Source organism: Sesamum indicum, unplaced genomic scaffold (assembly GCF_000512975.1).
Source record: "Sesamum indicum cultivar Zhongzhi No. 13 unplaced genomic scaffold, S_indicum_v1.0 scaffold00177, whole genome shotgun sequence".
NCBI classification, from domain to species: Eukaryota; Viridiplantae; Streptophyta; class Magnoliopsida; order Lamiales; family Pedaliaceae; genus Sesamum; species Sesamum indicum.
In genome coordinates, this window is record NW_011628077.1 from 69,845 (window position 1) to 91,652 (window position 21,808).

The following is a 21,808-nucleotide window of genomic DNA, read 5'->3' on the forward strand; positions in this document are numbered from 1 at the left end:
CTTATTGAACAAAAAAATTGGTTGAGACTTATTTTGATAATCACAATGAATCGAGGCGCTACGAGTTTTTATTAGTCAATCTCAAATCGAGTATCAATAATTTTATTTATTTTTCGGTCCTAGCTAAATGTAGAATAAGATGGGTGAAACTTATATTTATTCAACTTGTAGGACCGAAAATGCAATTTAACAAATCTTACTTTCATGAGCCCAAATACGCGCTCTGGTCTCCGGCGGGCTGGTCCCCCAAATTATTTGGAAAAAGAGGGAACAAAGCCCAATTATTTTATTCAAAATGCAAAACTGAAGAAGAAAACCCTAATCCGCGCCAGTTTCTCTCTCCAGCAGCAACGTTCTTCTTCCACCTGAGGTATGTCTTCTTCTCGTTCTACTGCTTTCGTTTTGTTATGCTCTTCTTCTCGTTTCTGTCAAAGATTACTGTCTCACCGATTATTTATCTGTTTTCTCTCACTGTTACTAATATTTTTTTTTTAAATTGTTGAGTAGTTGATTATTATGTAATTTGTTGTGACTATTTAATGTCTTAGCTCAATTTATTGCTGTAGTATGCAGGTAATTTGCTAAGTTAGTAAATTGTTGATTTTTCTTGCTGTAATTGTTAAATAATTGTTGATGTGAAGGTGGCAACTACACACAGGTTTTGTATGCCATGACGTATTGTAGAGTAATCCGTGACGCAACTACGCAATTGATTTGCGAAAGCTTCAGGTGTTTGAGGAATGATTTAATTGTACAGTAATCCATGACGCATTCCTTTCTATAAAAGTGGTCAGGCAGCTTCCTATTCTTGGTTCAAAGCGAAGTGTCAGCAAGATTATCTGAGTCTTGTTTGCCAAACAATCATTTGTTTTCTCCTGGTATTTCATTTGTCATTTATCTATGCACATGGTTGTGGGATGCATATGCTTGACCGTGGCTTCATGAGGAAAAAGTATGGCAGATCCTGTGCCCATTTGGACTGCCCAGCTTTATTGCTGCAGGTGGTCTTTCGTGGCTTGGATATGAGTGTTGCCTTGCTCATCTGAGCCTAAGTATAAGTCCACACATATACACAAATTTGTATCATCTCATATCTGATGCTGTATGATGTTTTTCAGTTGTTATTGATCTGGTTTCGATTGAAAATAATTGTGGTGGAGGTAAAAGAAAAGCCGTCTTAGCCAACAAAATTTAGTAGTTGACATGAAAGAAAATTTTATTGAGAAAGATGGAGAAAGGAAGATGATGAGTTATGACAGGTACTTATGATGGGCTTGCATATCGTCTTAGGTGTTTCTCCTGGTGCTGCCAATTCTTGTTGTGCCTGTACCGAGCATCTAAAATATGAATTGTCCCTCTGACTACATTGCTCGTTTCAGCTGATTCCTTCTCTATCCTGAAATTAAGATTTATTTCACTATTTATTTGATACATGATGCTTGGAGTTTTTAAAAGTGACTTAATAAGCTTCAAAGTTACATCGCTACTATTTTGGTCCTCATGGAGAAAGTGACCTTTTATGCTTAGGATTATAAGTCAAAAGGTGGAATTATTCATTTTCTTGAGTCATATTGTTAATTGACATATCCTTTGAACTTATTTCTGAAACATTTGGAGGTAATTGTGAGGCCATTTGGAACTTTTATATGCTATGTTATTACTCTGTAAAGAGTGGTGCATGTGTTCTATTAAGACTTTGGTTTCATTTAGATGAACTCCTTATTTTGCTTATGAAAAATATACGATTCAAGTCAGAAGTCTGGCTGAGAATGTCAATGTCTGTCTTTCACTTTGCTTGTGCATCATTAAGTAGCAACCGTTCTCATATGGTGCATATCAGCTTAAGTTCTGGAGAGAGTGTGTGATTCATCCATTTCTCTGCTTGGAGGAACTGCTTTTTTCTGCGTTAACCTTTCAGGTTCATATATTCGGATAAGGGATGGTGCCGATGGTTTACTGCCGGTAAGCATTGTCTTTATGCTTCATATGGTGAAGCGGGCCAGAGTCATGTGGTGAAGCAAAATTAAGAGCTGATTTTCTAAATAGTGGCTCAACATTTAATTCTTAATTTACTTTTGATGTAATGATTTAGATATGTATGATGACTTGTACGTTGTTTATCTACTTCTGTTATTATGATTTTTTAACAACGTTTTCGGGAATAAAATTTAAAAGCGAAGCGTGTTTACTTTGGTTCTGAAGAATAAATCAAAGTCAAGTGAATATAAAAGCTTTTTAGGTGAACTTCGACTCTTTGCCAGTTTTTCATAAAAACTAACCAAACATGTATTTTGTAAATAAATTCGCCTCAAATAATACATCAATATTCAACACATGTTCCCATAAATTGCGACCTATATATCTGCTAATGATGATTTCTGAATGTAAGATAACAAGGTCTCAGACAGCCCGACCCTTAATATTTTATATACTTGCTCCAGGGACCCAAGGAGGAGGATAGAGGTTTAGGGCATCCTTAAACTCGACCTATGATTATGACCCAACAAGAATGATCAGCTAAAATGGCTCATGAACCTAACAACTCCCTCTCCCCACGTGGCGTACATCTAATTCACCAGTCAAACGTCACTTTAAACCACATCAGTCCTACAAAAATAATTTAAATGAGGAAGGGCTCTCTAAAGTCTAGAATTTCCTGACAGCTATGGCTCCTTGAGCCATTTGTCACTTTATCCAACCATCCTAACCCATTTCTTCGAATATCTATGAATAGGGATAGACCCCCAGCAAGCGAGAGCACTCTCGTATATATATAGATTTGGTCCATAAACACTTCAACCCAAATCGTGATCGATTGTTCAGATTCATTGGATCTATGCTATTTTTGTGCGCATTAATCATAATAATATTTTTATTTGGGTAAATATTACTTTTGGTCCCTCAACTATGTGACTTATCTAGATTTAGTCCCTTGTATATATTTTTTTATTAGACTTAGTGCCTCATGTTTATAAATTCCATCAATTTTGATTCATTCTATTATCTATTTGTTAGTTTTAATGAATTTGTGAGGAAAAAGAATATATTTTTTATACTGCGTAAACACAAAATTTGTGACCTTGCATGAAAGAATAGGTGGCTCACCACTCCACCAAATACACTAGTTTATTATTTTACTAAATGAAAATTTTCTTATACATAATTGTGAAATAAAAAATATGTTAAAAAATATTTCAATACATAATTGATCATTGTCATTCTATATATCTTGATAATAAAAAATTAAAATATAATCAACCAGATAACACAAATACCAAACAATATCAAAAATTATGATACGTAAAAATACATTTAAAAAAAGACATAAAAATTATAAACAAATACATAAAAGTCATGTCATCAAATACTTAAAAACAATCTAAAAAATATTTTAAACATTAGTTAAAACATAATTAAAATTACCTAAAAATACCTCAATTTTATAAAATATTAAATTAAAACAGGCTCGATCAAGCCTAATTTGGATCCGAATTGGCTCTGGACAAAGTTTTAACCACGTTGGTTCATGAGGAGAGTCTGAATTTAAAAATAGATCCAATTAAAATTATTTAAAGATTCAAAACCAAACACAAATAATAATCGACTGATCTCAAATCAAAATTTTTCAAATTAGTTCGCATGGATCCTGACCCAATCCAACCTAACTCATTATACACGTTAAATCTTGCCGTAACATTTTTTACATTATCTCATTAGATCTTTTACTTCGTTTTTTTTTTCTCAAATTTCAATCTTCTAACCCTTTTCAACTTCCACGCATATTTTCTTCTTTCAATAATTAATTACGACTTAACTTTCATTTTAATACTTTTTATTTATTGGCTTAAATTACAATATTTACAAAACAACTTAACTTAAAAAGAGGACATTGGAAAAACGGATTTCTGAACTGTACGTCTTTCCTTCCAATCTTGGCCGTTGAAGTTTCATCTAACCAACGGTATGTACTCTCGATCCGGGACATTTGAAATTGACCAATAACAACTCATCCCAGTATTCTATATAAAGTCCACCTCGAGTTACAATTCCTCACGTCGAGAGATCCTCACAGAGTATTCACTTTCCGCTACCTCAAACCGAGCAGCAGCAAATGGCACCAAAAGCAGAGAAGAAACCAGCGGAGAAGAAGCCCGCCGCCGAGAAGGCTCCGGCGGAGAAGAAGCCCAAGGCCGGTAAGAAGTTGCCGAAGGAAGGCGGCGCTGCTGCCGGAGACAAAAAGAAGAAGCGGATAAAGAAGAGCACGGAGACCTACAAGATCTACATATTCAAGGTGCTGAAACAGGTGCATCCTGATATTGGGATTTCGAGCAAGGCCATGGGCATCATGAACAGCTTTATCAACGATATCTTTGAGAAGTTGGCTCAGGAGGCGTCGCGACTTGCGCGCTACAACAAGAAGCCGACCATCACTTCTCGTGAGATTCAGACCGCCGTGAGACTGGTTTTGCCGGGAGAACTGGCTAAGCACGCTGTTTCAGAAGGGACTAAGGCGGTTACGAAATTCACTAGTTCTTGAAGGGTTTTCTAGGGTTTCTTTTGTTTTCCTGAAATTACGAGTCTGTGAGAGGTTAATTTTCTAGATTTAGTGGTTATTAGGACTTTATGTTTGATTGTGTAAATGGGTTTTTAGTATTCGTTTGAATGAAGATGCTTTAACTTGGGCAATGGCTAATCGTGATTGGAGCTTCTGAAGTTTGACCCTTTTTTCTTGTGTTCTTATTTTTCTGGGTAAATGGTTTGGTTTGTTTCTATTTCTAGACTTTTTAGATCGTGTTTGGAAGCCTCTTGGATATGCTGACGGGATATTATATTTGGTTGACTAATGTCTTTCTTTCATATTACACGCTCCATGACAGAGTTGCTTGACGGGATGGTGTCTATACAGCGCTTTAGTTTTTAGCTCCACTGAGATGCCGAAAACATTTTTGATTGTGAACATTTGCTCATCTGGATAGATATTCTATTTTTACACAAGCACTTCTGATGCCTGTTCTATTTTTTGATTTCACTACATATCATTTTATATTGATTCAGAGATCCTGCCATTGAAAATTTTGCTTCCTGATTGATTGGTTAAGCATTGAAGCTTCAATATAGCACTTGAAGTTAAGCCTTCATTTGTATTTTTATAATCAAGTGATATCTAATGAGTTAATAACAAGATTTGGATATTCTTGTAACATTTTTGTCTGTAAACAGGGGAGGCGATGAGCCCGCTGCGTACTGATTTGACTTATCTTCTTGACGGGTAGGGTAATGTTATTCCAATTGAATTGATGGTCCTTATTTCATTATATTTTTGTATGCATGATCTGTATTTTATGCACTGTCAATTGTTGTAACACTGTAAATTGGATAATGCAAATTTCATAACTATATTTGGCTTTCCAGACCAGTTGTCGTTTGATTTGGCTTGTTAAGTGAGCAATATAACATGGAGAGCTTTTTAAACCCGATAGGGAATAACTCATGTTTTCCTCTCAATGTCAATTATTGAGAGAATTGAGTTGTGGAGTGTGCTTGTGCTCTGTATTTGTTAGAGTTGAGGACCTAATGATGATGAATTGATTTTGTTGCAAAAAAGAAGGCATGTAGACGTCTACATACTCTGCGATCTTGAGTTTCTTTCTAGTGTAAGTAACTTATTGTTTTTGTTGATGTATGGTTAAAGAAAAGTAGTGCTACATCACAACTTTCTTGTGTTGGTTTCAGCTTGAGGGTTTGCTATTTTTGGTTGCATGGAATGAATGATTCTGCCTTGTCTTTAGTATTACCATTGCATAAATGAATTCTGGAGATCTTTCATTTATTCAAAAAGCAAATACTTATATTATTTGAAGTGTTGATTTCAGTTGTTTTCTTGAGACTGAGATTATGTGATCAGGTGCTTATGCCTGCTCTTATTCATTCTTATAGGAAATTGTATACTTGTCCAATTTTCAATGACTAACTTTGGAGTTTGTGCAGAACTGATCAAAGTGTTTGGTTTCGGTTTTGGACCATCTCAAAACATTTTCATGTTTTTGGCTTGAATTATTTTGCCCATTATTTACTAGTTTTTTATAGTGTTATGATAGAACTATTATAGATTTTAATCCACACACAACTAAATAAATTATATATATACTCATATATATATATACAAAAGAAACATGATTTGACAATAAATAATATTTTTGTTTCCCACTAACCAACATCAAACATAGGGGTAGCAGATGAGTCGAGCTGGCTCTGCCTCCCGGGGGAGCCGGCTTGATTTTGAGCTCGACTCGAGCTCGAGTTCAGTAGTGTGTGTTCACCAGCTCGCGAGCTGGCCTTTTTTTTATATTTTTTTATATATATTTTTATTTTTGAATTTTTTATATATTTAATTTTATATTTAATATTTGATCAAATTTATAATAAAAAATGATTATATATTACAATTATTAATCAATATCATATATTTTATTTTGAATAATAATAAATTATGATACTTTTATTTATACATTTAATTTTTATACAAACTAATGTAATCAACAACTTAGTATATCAAAATATTTTTTGTAATTAAAATTATTATTTAATATGACATATATAAACTTTATGTTATATTTTAATATATATTTGTATTACGTTATACTTTTTTTAAATTGACAAGTAATTCACTTATTATTTTTTTTATCTATTTTTTAGTTTTATATTTATATCAGGATATATACTATGTATCATGCAATCTATTTTATTATTTATAAATTTATGTCAAAATTTAGTAATTCCTATGAATTAATCTAAAAATAATGATAATGATAATAATATTGATGGTCAACAATTTTAATTATTATTTTATTATATATATAATGAGATCAAAAAATTTAATCAATAAATATCATATCTTAAAATCTGGGCACTCGATTCACACCAAATTTAAATATATATAAGACCGTGTCCATTAAATGATGTTGGTCGGTTTGATTTAAAATCAAATGGCCTAATTCTATGATACACCAACTTGAATTATTATTCTTATATTTCGAATATGATATCTTGACATCCGTATATCCAATAAGTTTAAAACTTTACCAAGTATATTTTTCTGTAAGTATGATCATATCTTACGGTCTGATCTGAATTTTGATAGTCTGATTAACCCATGTTGTTTAATAATGTAAGAGGATAGTTACATCAATGTAATACTAATATTTATAAATATATAAATTTACTGCAGATTATGAACATATATCAATCTCAACTATACAATATTTTTATGTATTTCAATTGCATTATTTCAGATAATTGATACTTTTCTATAACTTTAAACTGTTCAAAATTATATTTTTTTTGTACATTTTACTAATTATATTACTACTAAACTAATTTGTAGTTTATATTTATAACAATAAATTAGAATTTCATACCATATTTTGGTATATTTATAATATAATATACATTATACAATCTATTTTATTACTTATAAATTTATATAAAAAATTGGTGATTCCCATTATTTAATTTAATAATAATAATAATATAGTATGCATTATACAATCTATTTTATTACTTATAAATTTATATATAAAAAATTGGTGATTTTCATAATTTAATATAATAATAATAATAAACAAAAAAAATTAAAAAATTAGTTTGAGCTCGAGCTCGAGCTCAACATATATGACTCGAGCTCGTCAAGCTCAAGCTTGAGTTCGAAATTATAGAATCGAGCTCGAGCTCGAGTTCCACAAAAATGGTCGAGCTCGACTCGTTGTCAGCCCTAATCAAACACACCATACTTATTTTATATTATCTCTAAAAATAAATTCAAATATTTACACTATCTCTGACATATACTTATTTATCTTTATATCTCTATAAAATATACTAAAATAAGTTAAAAATGAAACCAAAGACAGTGGATGTTCTTTTATCTCCACTCTGTGGCCAACTCCTATTGTAGTCTAATCATGCAATAGTGACTAGGGTCTATGAGCAACATTGTTGTGCATTCCTCAGGTAGGTTGTTAAGTTTCTGAGGTGAATTCTCTTTTGCCAGCCATTTTTCAGGTAGGTATAGATATGAAATTGCGCGCAATTACAATGATGCCAAGACGTAATATTCAGCCCACCACCAAACTCAACGTACATGGATATCAACAAATATTATCAGTGGCGAAGCCAAGAAATTATGAATTTAGCTTTATTAAAATATATTTAATTTTTTATTGGATATAATATTAAATTCTTTTAAAGTTACTAGAAAAAAAAAAGGAAAATTAGTGAAAAAAACGGTGATTGTCAATGTTAATATCATCCTTAATTATAAATTTAGTGACAAGAAATTTTATTTTATCTCAATAATGAATTTTATAATTTTAGCAGTGATTATTATTTATTAAAAAATGTTATTGATAAGAATAAGTAACAAAAAATAGTGCATAATCAGACGTATATATAATGGCGATATAGTAACAAAAAATAATTTTTGTTGTTATATTTTGCTGTTACTAAATTTTTACTATAAATATTTCAATTATTATCTACATACAACTTTATGAATAAATTTTTCACTAATAATTATATAATGGCAGGATTAAAATTGTTATCAGTTAATGCATATATATATATATATCAGTAATAATTTTAGAATTATCACTTGATATTTTGTTACTAATATTATATATTTTTTATAGTAAACTTTAAATTAGTACAATATTACCAAATTAAGTGCAACATGGTATGACTAGAACTACAAGTAACTGCGACAACTATTACTAGCTACAATAATGAAAGGCGAGTTAAAATCTATAAATTTGCATATTCTGAAACTTAATATTACATGCATTTGTATAATCATAAATTTTATATTTCTAAATTATATATGAAATTGTCTATTTATCTTGAGATTTGATCATGAAAAAAATATTAAATAAAACAATGAAGAACAAATTTAAAAACCCAAAACTATTTTTAAAAATTTACAATAATTTATTTAAAAAACACGGAGTAAAATATACACAAAATGGGACTTGATTATTACCCCTTTATAAAAAAAATATAGCAATTTATCCTCCTATACTTCTTAAAATGAAGCAAGTACCTCCCTATACAAGGAGATAAATTGTTTTATTTTAAAAATCATAGAGGTTAAATCGCTATTTATTTTTTCATAAAGGAGTAGTTTGCTTATTTACGATATCATAAATAGGTTATATATTACACATGTATATACATGTATACACTCATATATATATATATATATATATATATATATAATACACACGTACAACTCGCATGGCCGTTTAGGTAAGATTGGTTTACTGTGCATCCTTAGCTATTTCCGATAAAGGCTTAGCAGACAAGGAGGAGCACTACGGCTGTTTCTTGCTGGGACTGCTGCCAGTGCTTCGATAACTACTGCTGCCAAAGGGAGCAATGGCGCGGTGATTTCCTGCAGAAGTGGGTTCACCAGAAGAGAAACTATAAGTCTCCCTACTTAGTAATGATGCTGCGGCAAAGTTTTGGGTATTCGTGTTAAAATTTTTGTGGCTGGGAGAGTTTGCAGAAGTACTGGGTTGATATGACGAGTACGACGATGGCTTATGCTGCCCGGAACTGCTGCTATCACTGCTGCCAAAGAGAGCAACGGTTTTGCGATGTCCTGCAGTAGTTGTGCTTTGAGCATCACTGCTGCCAAAGAGAGCAACGGTTTTGCGATGTCCTGCAGTAGTGGGTTGGCCAGAAGAGTGACTAACAGTGTCCCTTCTTATTAACAATTCTGCAGCAACAGATGTCTTTGAACTGCTGCCACTGCTTTGAGAAGCATTGGTGTTAAAGAGAGCAACGGTTTCCTGATTTCGTGTAGTAGTCTGTTCACCAGAACTAGCCTGCTCCTTATTATTGTGATTGATCTGTCGTCGAGTAGTACCAGAATCATCGGTGGTGTACATGGGATGGGAACCACTACTCCCCCTAGGTTGCTTGTTGGTAGAAGATGACCCCCTAGGTTGCCTCTCGGCAGAAGATGACCCCGTGGGTTGCTTGTTGGTAGAAGATGACCCCCTAGGTTGCCTCTCGGTAGAAGATGACCCCGTGGGTTGCCTGTTGGTAGAAGATGATCCCCTAGGTTCCTTGTTGGTAGAAGATGACCCCCTAGGTTGCATCTCGGTAGAAGATGACCCCGTGGGTTGCCTGTTGCTAGAAGATGATCCCCTAGGTTCCCTGTTGGTAGAAGATGACCCCATAGGTAGTGTGTGTATATATATATATGAAGAATATGAATATTGTGTGTGATCGGTAAAGATATGAAATGGAAGTGTATTTACAGAGGAGTTGAACTGAAATCATGTGGCACAAGAAACCTTTGTGTGCCATTCTTGATCATATTCACAGTGGAATGGCATTTCAACTACACCAGTTGTGCAAGCACCGTTCATCTTTTGACAAACAACGCGAGAGACGCGCTCTCCGCCAGCCGCTTTGTTCTTGCGATGTAGATGTAGATGTGAATTCATGTCCTTGTCTCTAATTTATTTTAGAAAAAATTATATTTACAATCGTAATGTATGATTTGTTTATACAAATCCTCAGTCAGAAACTTTTATCTCATTAATTCCCTGGTTCGAAATCTAAAGCCTGCAAACATCCGATGTCGTCAGGAAGCAATGAGAGGGGAATGTACGTATATATGGTGGGGTAATGAATGACTGCATACGAATTGATCAAACAAATATAGGATGAGCGTTGAAGTTAAACTTAATTGGCTATAAATATAGATGTTGCTTAGCTTGTCTGAGAAGTTAAAAAGAGAAAGACTCGCTCAAGGGCTGCCGTTTTCTTCATCCCATCCATGTTCATATGTATGTATCCAAGGGCTTATAATTTTTCATGTGCTTCTCTTTTAATTTGTCCCAGTTGAATCTTGAATTTCTCGAATTATGATTCTCAATATCCGCAAAATTGCAAACTCAGTCCCACATAATAGGCTCATTACCAACTTGATCCTATGCTAGTTTTTTACGCAATTTTAAAAATGACCCATACATACACTCATTCATTAAAAATGGTAGATTTGAACAAAAAATGTTGCACATTTGGTCCCCTCGCGGCACTTGTTGCGGATATTATGTGATTTGTGTTTATATTATATGTTCTAAATAATCTCATATATAAAATATCAAAAGAATATATTATCATAATATATATAAAGTGATAACATAAATTAAATAAAGCTTTAAATTAGAAAAGTGTACTGATGGAGAGTCACGACACTTGTCTCTATCTTAAAGTCATGATTAACTCCCTATGTACAGGTTTTAACGGTTGATCATAACTTCAGGACAAAATCCTATTAGCTCTATGCAGTGTCTCATTTCATGTGCACAACCACGAACAGACTAGAAATCAGTTCATAGTCACGTTACCAAATCTTTAAAATACTTTGTGGAAGATATCAAGTGTTTTTTAAAACTCATAAACTATCCACAAAAAAATTCACTATCTCGATGTCAAATGAAGAAAGCTAATGCCTTTTGAATAGTTGTAAGAGTTTGAATGTTCTAAAACATCAAGTAGCTTAATTAAAACTCATAATATTGTAATAAATCTAATTATAAATCAGTTACATAAATATATGAAACATAACAGTGAAATATTTACTAAACCTCATAAATTCACAATTAAAATATTATAATTATGGGATCGTAAACCTTTAATACATATCGAATTAAATAGGCACGTTAAGTTAAAATAAAATACTAAAAATAATTTATTTTGGGATAATTATACTCTCCTGCCTTGAGATTTGGTGTAATTACACATAGAACCCTGTAGTTTAAAAAATTACATCCAGCACCCCTAAAGTTTGCTTGCATCTAACAAATAAGTCCCTCCGTTAGTTTTCCAAACTATAGGAAATCTATGTGTAATTAAACTCATCTACTAGAATTGGAGGGGAAAAGGCATGAGAAAAGAGGAGGGGAAAAGCGTTCTTCCTCCTCCTTCTAAAGGAGAGCAACCATTCTCTTTTCCCCACTTCTCAAACTCATTCCTCATTTTCTTGCTCGTGCTCAGGCATCCAAAATCAAGAAGGAAAAGAGACAAAAAGTGAGTTTCACAGTCCATAAATGTCTCAAATTGCAGTGTAATGCTTTGGGGGAGTGCTGGAAAGCTTTGAACGTCATGGACACTGTTGTTGGGGTAGGAACCGGTTGTTGTTGGGGTTATTGTTGATTTCATGGTCCATGTTATTTTGCTTTATGTGCAACATTTTTGTCCTCCATCCACCATTTCTATAGTGTAATATGGGATCATTTTAAAATCTCATGAAGTGGCCTGGGGATGACCAAATTTGAAATGGCCCTACTCTATATATGTAACTAAGTTTGCAATTTTGCCTCTGAATATCAGTGTTACAATGGGGATTTACATAGGCACATGCATCCCGAGAGTGTTTGGATTCATCTCGGGAGTTCGCTCCTGCTCCTCCTGCTCTTTAAGTCTCCGATTGTCCTTACCCCTTCTGGTACCGAATGGTTGTTGGACTTCCTCTTGGGGCGTGTGTTCGGAGTTCCATTCGAGCTCTCCTAGCTTCCATTCCTGTTCCGCGCTCTTGATCTAGTGTTCATATTCAAGTCACGTTGAATTGCAATTTTCCACAGACGGTGCCAAGTTGATGTTGCCAAAAAGCGAGATCAATTAGATTTGTATTACAGGGGTGCGACTCAATACACTTCACACTATAATTCTTCTTCCCTAAAAAAAATCCTCCTCCTTCTCAAATGAAGGTGGGTATTTGTACTATTACAAAAATATGCTATTTAGGATAGGTGAAGGCGAAATACAATTTCGTCATTTACCTAACCCCTTTACATGGCTAAAATTTATCTACTGGGGGTATTTTGCTAATATGCCGAATCACAATAGTTTGGTAAGTTTGTGTTCAAACTTTCCTTTTGAAGCGATATTCTCCTTTTATTGTTGGAATGGTATTTTCTTTTATTCTTGAAATTTGTTTATCCTCTATCACTACCGATCTCGTTTCTTCCCAGCAAAGGATTTGAATTCACTTCATGGTATGGTGTAGATTTTCTTAAAAAGGATTCTAGATTGAATCCTCAAATGGATGGACAAAAATTTTGATAAATGAATCAAAGCATGTAGTTGTTCAAGAAAACGAAGAAGACAAAACTCGTGGTTGATTTTCATGCCTTTAACTATTTATTAACCATCTCAATTAATTTTTAGTTAATTAATTGATTTATTTTTTGTTGTTTTTGCCTAATTTTTACATTTTGGACGCATATTTAAGTTGACGTAAACATGTTAATTATTCTTGCCCTCTTAGCAAAACAATCGCGGCAAATAATTTGGGAATCCAACTCTTTCCTTAACTGTATTCTAAAAACTCGTTATTTTCCACAGTCGGACTTTCTTTATGTAATGAATGCTTCTAATTCTTTCTTTACATGAAAGAGTATCTTGTCGACTCAACATCTATTGAAACCTGTTGTATGTTGTTGGATAATTGGAATGGAGCTTCCTTTCCTATTTGGAATGTTGGATTCGATGGCCTCACACTTGCTCCAAACATTTACTAAATATTTATAATTCTCTCAGATTTTAAGAGTGTTTTATAATTTATCTTTTAATATAATATTTTAAAATATTAAATTTTCAATTTACTATAATTTTAATTTAATTTTACCAAGAGTCCACCTGGCGATTGAACTGAAAACATCCCCCCCACCCCCATATTCTTCACCGCCAAACGAGAATTTCAAAAGATTTCGAAGCCCAGGCCTCAAATCCATTTCCTCGAAAGTGAGAAATGCGCAACCTCCATCTTGCAATCTCTACCGTAAATTGAAATTCTGATCAACGGTTAGAATCCAATATCCGCGCGTCCAAATTCGGACCAATAATGGCGTACCCCTGGTTTTATATAAAACCCGCCCGACCTTTCCACCATTTCTTTCATCAGCATACATACATTGAAGTCCTCACCCAAAAAACTTGCAGAATCTTGTCTCGCTCTACCACTTTCTCTCTCTAAAAATGGCACCCAAGGCGGAGAAAAAGCCTGCCGAGAAGAAGCCGGCTGCAGAGAAAGCCCCTGCGGCGGAGAAGGCTCCGGCGGAGAAGAAGCCCAAGGCCGGGAAGAAGCTTCCCAAGGAGGGCGGTGCCGCCGCGGGGGACAAGAAGAAGAAGCGGATGAAGAAGAGCACGGAGACCTACAAGATCTACATCTTCAAGGTGCTGAAACAGGTCCACCCTGACATCGGGATCTCGAGCAAGGCCATGGGAATCATGAACAGCTTCATCAACGACATCTTCGAGAAATTGGCGCAGGAGGCGTCGCGTCTCGCGCGCTACAACAAGAAACCGACCATCACTTCTCGCGAGATCCAGACCGCCGTGAGATTGGTGTTGCCGGGGGAGCTGGCGAAGCACGCCGTCTCTGAAGGAACCAAGGCTGTGACCAAGTTCACCAGCTCTTGAATTGCTTTATGTGTAGCTCTGAAATTAGGGTTTCCGAATTAGGGCTAAGGTTTAGGGTTCCTTTTTGTCATTTTGATGTAAAGAGTGCAGAATTTGTTGTTGTGAATCAAATTCAATCAATGGAAATTCCTTAATTTCTGGAATTTGTCATCATCCCGTGTAGCACCACTGCTGATCTACTGGAATGCGTAACTAAAGCTTCACAATATCTCTAACAATTGGATTTAAAGAGTGATGTTTAGTAATTTAAGTAAAATTTCTATAAATTAATAATTTTGTGATCATGAAATTTTATTAATTTAGAGAGATATTAATTTATCGATAAATTAATATTTTATTAATTAAAAGAGAGATTTTTTAAATTCAGTAAATTTAGTATATATGTATTGAAAATAAATGAATTTATACATGTTTTATTGATTAAATTCATGCATCAATCAATTCTTTGTAACTAATTAAATATATTTATGTATAATATCAATTCATTGTATACAATTAACTATTATATTCACAGACGCATGTATCAATTTATTGGAATTACTTAAATATACTTGTTTACATTAATTCGTTACACTTAAATAACTATTATAACTAATTGAATATATTCATGCATAATGAATGAAACATATATTATATAAATCTCAACATGAAAATAAAATAATTCATAACACCCACTCATGTCTTCTCATTTAAAAGGTATCGCAAAATCATCCATGAATGATCAAATGCGTAAAGCATTACAGACTTTATATTTTAATAAATTACCATAATATTTATAATTGTAATATTTACGAATTATTAATTTAGAGTTTTAATGGGACCTAATATTTATAAAGAAATTTTTCAAAAAATTATTTTCTTATTATCTTATCGAATTTGATGTTTTTTTACAAAGGCCCAAGTCGGGACCGAAAGATTTTATTATTTTAGAGAGTTTATTAATTTATAGAGTTTTAGAGGGTAATTTTTTATATATTTGGAATTTTTTTAGTCCACGTATTAATCTGCTAAAATTAGTTGATTGTGATAGATTTATTAAATTATAATTGGACTAGACTTGGTATTAAGTTTGATAAATTGATACTTAAGTATCATTTAAAAATAATTGAATTTTAATGATGGAGTTCCTAAAAGAAAATTATAGTACATAATTTGTAGACATCTTAATTATCAATAACAAAAATATATGGTATTAAATAATAAAAATATTATTTATGTAAATTAATGTACAAATTTTAATTTATATTTTATAATTGAAGAGGGATGATTCGTGGTGTTTAAATAATATTTTCTAAATAATTAAATATTTATTATTTATTATTAAAAAAAGGCTAAATAGTTCCTACGGAACCATAATTGACAATTTTTAAACATATAAGTGAATAGGGGCCCTTTTATAATTCAAGAAAAACAGAGGGGAAAAGTGTAATTAACTAAGAAATAAGGTTGCCCAAACGGAGGAAAGAAAAACCCTTCTCCGACTCTCTCTCTAAAACCCTTCACCTGTGCTGTTCTTGTTTTTCTTTTCTCCCAAGTCCACATTTTTGCTCTCGTTTTTCGCTCCGTCAAGGTATGTAGATCGGATTCTCTGTATCTTTTTTCTGAAGAGCATTTTGTCCTACTCTCGAACCATATGCAAAAGCGTCGGATAATCTGATTGAGTTCAATTGGGGGGTATTTTCTGGGGGTGAGAAACAATGCTCGGTACTCGAATTAGTTTTCTGCTATAAAAAATGGGTCTCTGAGTGTAAAGCATGCATACGTTTTCAGTCTGGAAAAACAGAGATCGTTACTTGATTTGGTTTTTGTTGATAAATTGCGTAAAACCATTCTTGTTTTACCTTGAAGGGTTTTTTGGGTGGAGTACTTGATTCATATAAATGTGTTATTCGTTTTGCATTTGTTGAAGTTGGTAATTTTGTTGAACTCTGGCTGTTTCTTTACCGTCTGAGTTTTTGAGGTGTAATATTTGATGCTATGTAGCTTATAATTTTAGTTGATGGGTTGTTCTCCATTGGTTTACTCTACGTAGCAGATAATTTGGTTGGAGAAGGGGTTTTTTGTTTGATGGTACGCATTTTGAGAAGGAACATTTTGATCCTACTATTTGCATTTTGCTATTATGCAGCGGTCTAGAAAATGAATTTGAAGAATGTCAATGTTCCGAAGATGCCTGGTGGAGGTGCAGCTTCTGCTTTAATTAAGCTGGGAGTTTTTGCAGGACTCGGCATTTATGGACTTGGTAACAGTCTCTACAATGTTGAGGGAGGGCATCGCGCCATTGTTTTCAACCGTGTTGTTGGAATCAAGGATAAGGTTTTTGTCTTGCCTTGATCTATAGGATATGACATGATATTAAATTTCAAAATTGGACTTGTTATGGTTCTCGATTACCTCCCAGTACTATGTGCATTTCTGTTGAATACTTGCTGACTTTGCTGTTCCTAATCACCAATGAAACAGTCAGGTAAGGTCAGTAGGTAAATGCCTGCATGTTCCTTATCCTTTGTAGTTTGTAAGTAATTATTCATAAATATGAAAGGCTACAGAGTTCTACATGTTGATGAGAGAAACGTTTTTCTAGTTGCTTATCAATTGCTGCTGTGTCATTGCAGTACTTGGTTGCCTGCTATGTGTTACTTCATTTATTAATTAACATAAAATGTGCGTATTAAATTTGTGAATTTTGATTGGAATTTCAGTGTACATCATGCTAATGCACCGAGAGAGCAACTTTATCTAGATATGGAATTGACATGCCGGTTGTGCTTGAATTTTTATGCTCCTTGATTATTGTTAGCAAACTTGTCTTTGTCTATGGTATGAGATCTCTAGTTGAAAATTTGTGAGAACAAGATCAAGTGTTTTAATATATCCCGATATATATAACTTGTACTGGAAAGCTCTCACTATATTGTTAGCTGTTGTCAAATGATGTACTTAGGCTAAAGCATGTACATCCTTTTATGGTATTCTTCAAGATATGTCTATGGACTTCTCTTGTATGCTCAATGTACAGGTGTATCCTGAAGGAACACATTTTATGATCCCATGGTTTGAAAGGCCAGTCATTTATGATGTTAGGGCACGACCACATCTTGTTGAGAGCACATCAGGCAGTCGTGACCTTCAGATGGTAAACCCCCTCTCTCTCTCAGGAACTCACATTCTAGTAGGTCCCTGTGCTGGCTGACAGTTGATGGTGTTGGAAACTCAGAGAGTTTGATATTTACTCTCTACTTGAAATGCGTTGTCATATGATTTGTCAAATGATTCAAATGTTAGCTTACTACTCATATTCATGTGTGAAGATAGGAAGTCATTTGTACACAATAGAGGAGATATTTAGGTTGATTAGACACCATTTTCTACCTGTGCTGCTTTAAGATTGTGTTTGCTTGTTTTGTTTAGGCGGAGAGAGAAGGTTTCTTTTACATCTGCCAAACATGCTCCTTCAAATGGCATGTGTTGTGTGTTTAGGTGTTCCTCAGAAATCCTGAGGCAGGTCCATCAGATAATACAATATATCTCCTTTTTTTAATTAGTTAATAAGGCACTGTTCAATTTATTTTTATCATTTTTGAGGGATTGGGTGCCTTGACTTTTAGTATCTACTTTATTAATTTTTGAATTGTTGCAGGTAAAAATTGGTCTTCGGGTTCTCACCCGTCCTGTGCCAGATCAGTTACCTACTATTTATAGAACCCTTGGTGAAAACTTCAATGAGAGAGTCTTGCCTTCAATTATTCACGAGACTCTTAAAGCTGTGGTAGCCCAGTACAATGCTAGCCAACTTATCACCCAGAGAGAAGTAAGTAAACGCACTAGGGGGGCTCTTTCGTTTTTCTTTTTTTGGAGCAATGGTCACTACAAGTATGGTTATGCTATTCTTACATTATATGCAACCTTTGTTTAACATTATACTTGCTTATTTTGGAAATTATTTTCTTCTCAAGCAAATCTAGAAGACTGATGGTTTACTTCATCTTTGTAGATCATGCATTTATTCATTCTCAAGCATTAGTGCGCGTTTTGTCAGATATATTAATGTAGAATATGGACGTGGTAGATGAATTGACCTTTTAGCTATGTCAAGTTTATAAGGAAGAAGTTAATAATGTAGAATGTCATGTAAGACATCACACTATAAATGGACAAGGATAAATGGCATGTTTTCTGTAAAACAATTTCTATTTAATTGCATCTATGGATCCTCTGGATGACAAAGTTACAAAGTAATATTTTTATATAATTTCGACTTGTTGAATGGTTATTTTGTCAAGCAGTTAGAAGGATGACATGGTAGCTTTTGTAAGTGAGGTATTGAAACTCGGATGTGAATTACTTATGAAGCTTAATATTGTTTCCATCATTGTATTAGACTGAGTCTCTGTTGGATCAAGCGGATTCTGAAATTCCATAATGTGATGGAAGTGGTATTAACAAGAAGTTTTTACTTTGTAGAATGTGAGTAGGCAAATACGGAAGATATTGACCGATAGAGCTTCCTACTTCAACATTGCATTGGATGATGTGTCAATTACCAGCCTGACCTTCGGAAAGGAATTCACTGCTGCAATTGAAGCTAAACAAATAGCTGCCCAAGAGGCTGAGAGGGCCAAGTTCGTCGTTGAGAAGGCTGAGCAAGACAAGCAAAGTGCAATAATCAGAGCTCAGGTAAATAGTTTACTTTATGCTCTATCTATGTCAAAGTAAAGACTTGATTTGTTACGGTACAAAGTCAAACTTTTAAATCTTGTGAGTTGTGACTAACTCATCATATGGATTTTCTGACCTAAACTTCTGAATGTAATTGGAAAATTGATTAGATTGTTTATTATTTCATTAAGAAAAATAGTCAAATTAACTGATCAACTGTAGAATAGTCTTCATTTTCAGGTGTAGGCTATGATATTCTTTTAATGTTCACTTTTTAATTCTCATTAGCCACAATCGCACTGTAGGCAGTGGTTAGTTCATTTGGTATCGATGTATCCCTTCTGGCGCCTTATTGGTAGTTTGATACAGTCCAATGATGTCAAGCTTCTGATGTCGTTTATCAATTATATAATGAATCAAATGCAATTTTTTTCTCCTTTTTGCCCCCAGGGAGAGGCTAAGAGTGCCCAACTGATCGGTCAAGCTATCGCCAACAATCCAGCATTTATTACGCTTAGGAGAATCGAAGCATCTAAAGAAATTTCACACACTATTGCAGCTTCAAGCAACAAGGTGTACTTGAACTCCGACGAGTTGTTGCTGAACCTCCATGAGCTCAATCCCCCTAATAAGTGAACAGTCCAGATGGCAAATACTTCTTTCTTAATTTGGATTTTATCCCACCAGGTTAACTGCTGGTATTAACATTTCAGTTATTAGTGACATAAATAGTAGACTCTTTTTCAAAGGCATTGGATTCAACTTCCTGGGCCAAGTTATTATTTAAAAATATCCTGCCTCCTCGGTTTATCTTCATATGTTACGGTGTTTTTTACCCAGATTTCGGTATTGGGATGTCGGCGCACGTTTTCAAAAAAGTGCTTTTGAACTTTTAAAGTAGCACTTTTGAGTTGTTTGGGCTACTAGTTTCGGCTTATGAAATAGTTAAGAAAAATGCCCTTAGGCCGAAAGCTAGAAGCACTTTTGGGAGTGTTTTTAGTTGCTTTGATTTTTTTGTAAATAAATTTAAATTTATTTTTTACTAGTTTATCTTTATTATAATAATCTTAATTCAATTTTATCATTTTTAATTTATTTTAATATTGTATATCATCTAATAATATTATTTTCTTTCACATTATTATTTGATTAATTAATAAATTAATTATTTTTTTGCAATTATGCAAGTTTAATTATTGTGTATGAATCAATAATTATATTACTTAGTGATAAACATATTTTTATAATATTTTTAAAAATCTAAATATGACATACTAGTCGAACTAAAATTTATGATTTTTGTGAAAATAGTTTATAGTGATAAGTAACAAGTGAAATAATAAGCAAAAAATAGTATTTTTTAACACATAGGAACAAAGTAGCCTTTCATCAATTAAATTTATTATAGAAGTGATTTTTCTTCAATTACTATTCAATTTAGTTTTTATTTGCTTTTTATTTTTTTTTAGAGATACTATCTATTTTTTATTCTACTAAAACTTCTAATTGTTTTTTTTATAAAAATCACTTTTTAAAAACAAAAGTTGTTGTAAACACTCCCATTATCTTATATACTCTACTGAAGTTTGGCTACATTGAATCCTCCACATTGCAAGTGTTATCGTACACTGTGCAATTGATCACTCTTGTACTTATTCCAGCATTATGTGTTAATGAATATTAGAAACTTTTCGAACGCTTCTGTAGAAAAATTGTAAATTAAAGAAACATATAAATAATCATAATCCACGCCTATAATGCTCTCTGGACATCCCATAGTCTAACTAGGTAGATTCAAACAGCCTAAGTAACTCAAGAAGCTCAGGAAGAAGGAAAAAGCCCCGACATCTCCTGACTCGGACGATGGTTAAAGTCCGACAAAACATTCGGTTCAAAAGACCCACACAAATGGCAACCCACACTCCACTGTGTCATCCAGTTGACCTATGTGTTAGCAGCCACCTTGGACCACATTAGCTTTAGAAGGCCAACATGAGTAAAAAGGGCTTCCTTGGCGGCTGGGACTCCACGCAAGCGAGGGGTCTCCCAAAACAAAGAGGACTCCTACCAAAACACTCCTAGATATAGATGGGGTGCACTCCTCTTATAAATGCATATTTAGTCCTCTATACAAAGGACACCTCTCTCATGGTCCCCTCACTCTCTAAGCACTCTACAAGCATATTATCACATATTCTTAATTTTTTCATCAAATTTATTCATCATATCTCGATTTTCAATCATATTTGTTTACCTTTTGAATTTATTCAATCTCGAGCAAAAATACTAACTTGAGCATTTGAATGTTAACGCTTTTTTACAAGTCTCTCTTCACGATCCACATACACTTCGGCCAAAGACACACCAATCCAAGACTATTGGATTTGTGCGATTTTTACACACGTCAGTAATTATTATTATTATTTTGAATGTTAGTTTATGTATTACCAAAACTTTTGTATAAACATTTGAAGAATTATAATATATCATAATCGTCGTCATCATCATGGTCAAACGCAATCCATGCAGTCTACGTAAATATAAAATTAAACCCAATTGTTAAAATACGATTTTTCTTACTAGTCTAAGACCAATCCAACCCACTCTTAGCCCACTAATTGTGGTGCGGTTTGGATTGGGTTGATATACTGGGACA

The 21,808-nt window shown here is 33.6% G+C and overlaps 4 protein-coding genes and 1 long non-coding RNA gene across 6 annotated transcripts; 4 read left to right on the forward strand and 1 right to left on the reverse strand.

Moving 5' to 3' along the window:
* The first annotated feature begins 228 nt into the window (after positions 1 to 228).
* LOC110011358 lies at positions 229 to 2,753 on the forward strand. 2 transcript variants are annotated; one of them, XR_002286356.1, is made up of 3 exons: positions 232 to 370; positions 642 to 2,151; positions 2,262 to 2,753. It is a non-coding gene; the product is annotated as an uncharacterized LOC110011358 (long non-coding RNA). The 2 variants fall into 2 exon arrangements; XR_002286355.1 differs by lacking the exon at positions 2,262 to 2,753 and having other exon boundaries at positions 229 to 370; positions 642 to 2,140.
* A 1,279-nt stretch (positions 2,754 to 4,032) lies between these two features.
* Positions 4,033 to 4,770, forward strand: LOC105179589 (histone H2B-like). Its single transcript, XM_011103226.2, has one exon. It carries the CDS (start codon positions 4,112 to 4,114, stop codon positions 4,535 to 4,537), a length of 426 nt encoding a protein of 141 aa, XP_011101528.1. The 5' UTR covers positions 4,033 to 4,111; the 3' UTR covers positions 4,538 to 4,770.
* A 4,595-nt stretch (positions 4,771 to 9,365) lies between these two features.
* On the reverse strand, positions 9,366 to 10,238 carry LOC105179616 (sperm acrosomal protein FSA-ACR.1-like). The gene has a single exon (XM_011103261.1). The coding sequence runs from the start codon at positions 10,236 to 10,238 to the stop codon at positions 9,366 to 9,368; it is 873 nt and encodes a 290-aa protein (XP_011101563.1).
* A 3,721-nt stretch (positions 10,239 to 13,959) lies between these two features.
* LOC105179590 (histone H2B) lies at positions 13,960 to 14,646 on the forward strand. Its single transcript, XM_011103227.2, has one exon. The coding sequence runs from the start codon at positions 14,050 to 14,052 to the stop codon at positions 14,491 to 14,493; it is 444 nt and encodes a 147-aa protein (XP_011101529.1). The 5' UTR covers positions 13,960 to 14,049; the 3' UTR covers positions 14,494 to 14,646.
* A 1,275-nt stretch (positions 14,647 to 15,921) lies between these two features.
* On the forward strand, positions 15,922 to 19,968 carry LOC105179591 (prohibitin-1, mitochondrial-like). Its single transcript, XM_011103228.2, has 6 exons — positions 15,922 to 16,063; positions 16,622 to 16,809; positions 17,513 to 17,629; positions 18,134 to 18,304; positions 18,958 to 19,170; positions 19,603 to 19,968. The coding sequence occupies exons 2-6, from the start codon at positions 16,633 to 16,635 to the stop codon at positions 19,786 to 19,788; spliced, it is 864 nt and encodes a 287-aa protein (XP_011101530.1). The 5' UTR covers positions 15,922 to 16,063; positions 16,622 to 16,632; the 3' UTR covers positions 19,789 to 19,968.
* Positions 19,969 to 21,808: the final 1,840 nt, after the last annotated feature.

Bases quoted from the DNA above. Each gene is read 5' to 3' on its own strand.
- LOC105179616 (XM_011103261.1), bottom strand. From the start codon at position 10,238: ATGGGGTCATCTTCTACCAACAGGGAACCTAGGGGATCATCTTCTAGC.
- LOC105179591 (XM_011103228.2), top strand. From the start codon at position 16,633: ATGAATTTGAAGAATGTCAATGTTCCGAAGATGCCTGGTGGAGGTGCA. The intron at 18,305-18,957 runs GTAAGTAAACGC...TTTACTTTGTAG, and splicing joins AACTTATCACCCAGAGAGAA to AATGTGAGTAGGCAAATACG. The intron at 19,171-19,602 runs GTAAATAGTTTA...TTTTGCCCCCAG, and splicing joins GTGCAATAATCAGAGCTCAG to GGAGAGGCTAAGAGTGCCCA.
- LOC105179589 (XM_011103226.2), top strand. From the start codon at position 4,112: ATGGCACCAAAAGCAGAGAAGAAACCAGCGGAGAAGAAGCCCGCCGCC.
- LOC105179590 (XM_011103227.2), top strand. From the start codon at position 14,050: ATGGCACCCAAGGCGGAGAAAAAGCCTGCCGAGAAGAAGCCGGCTGCA.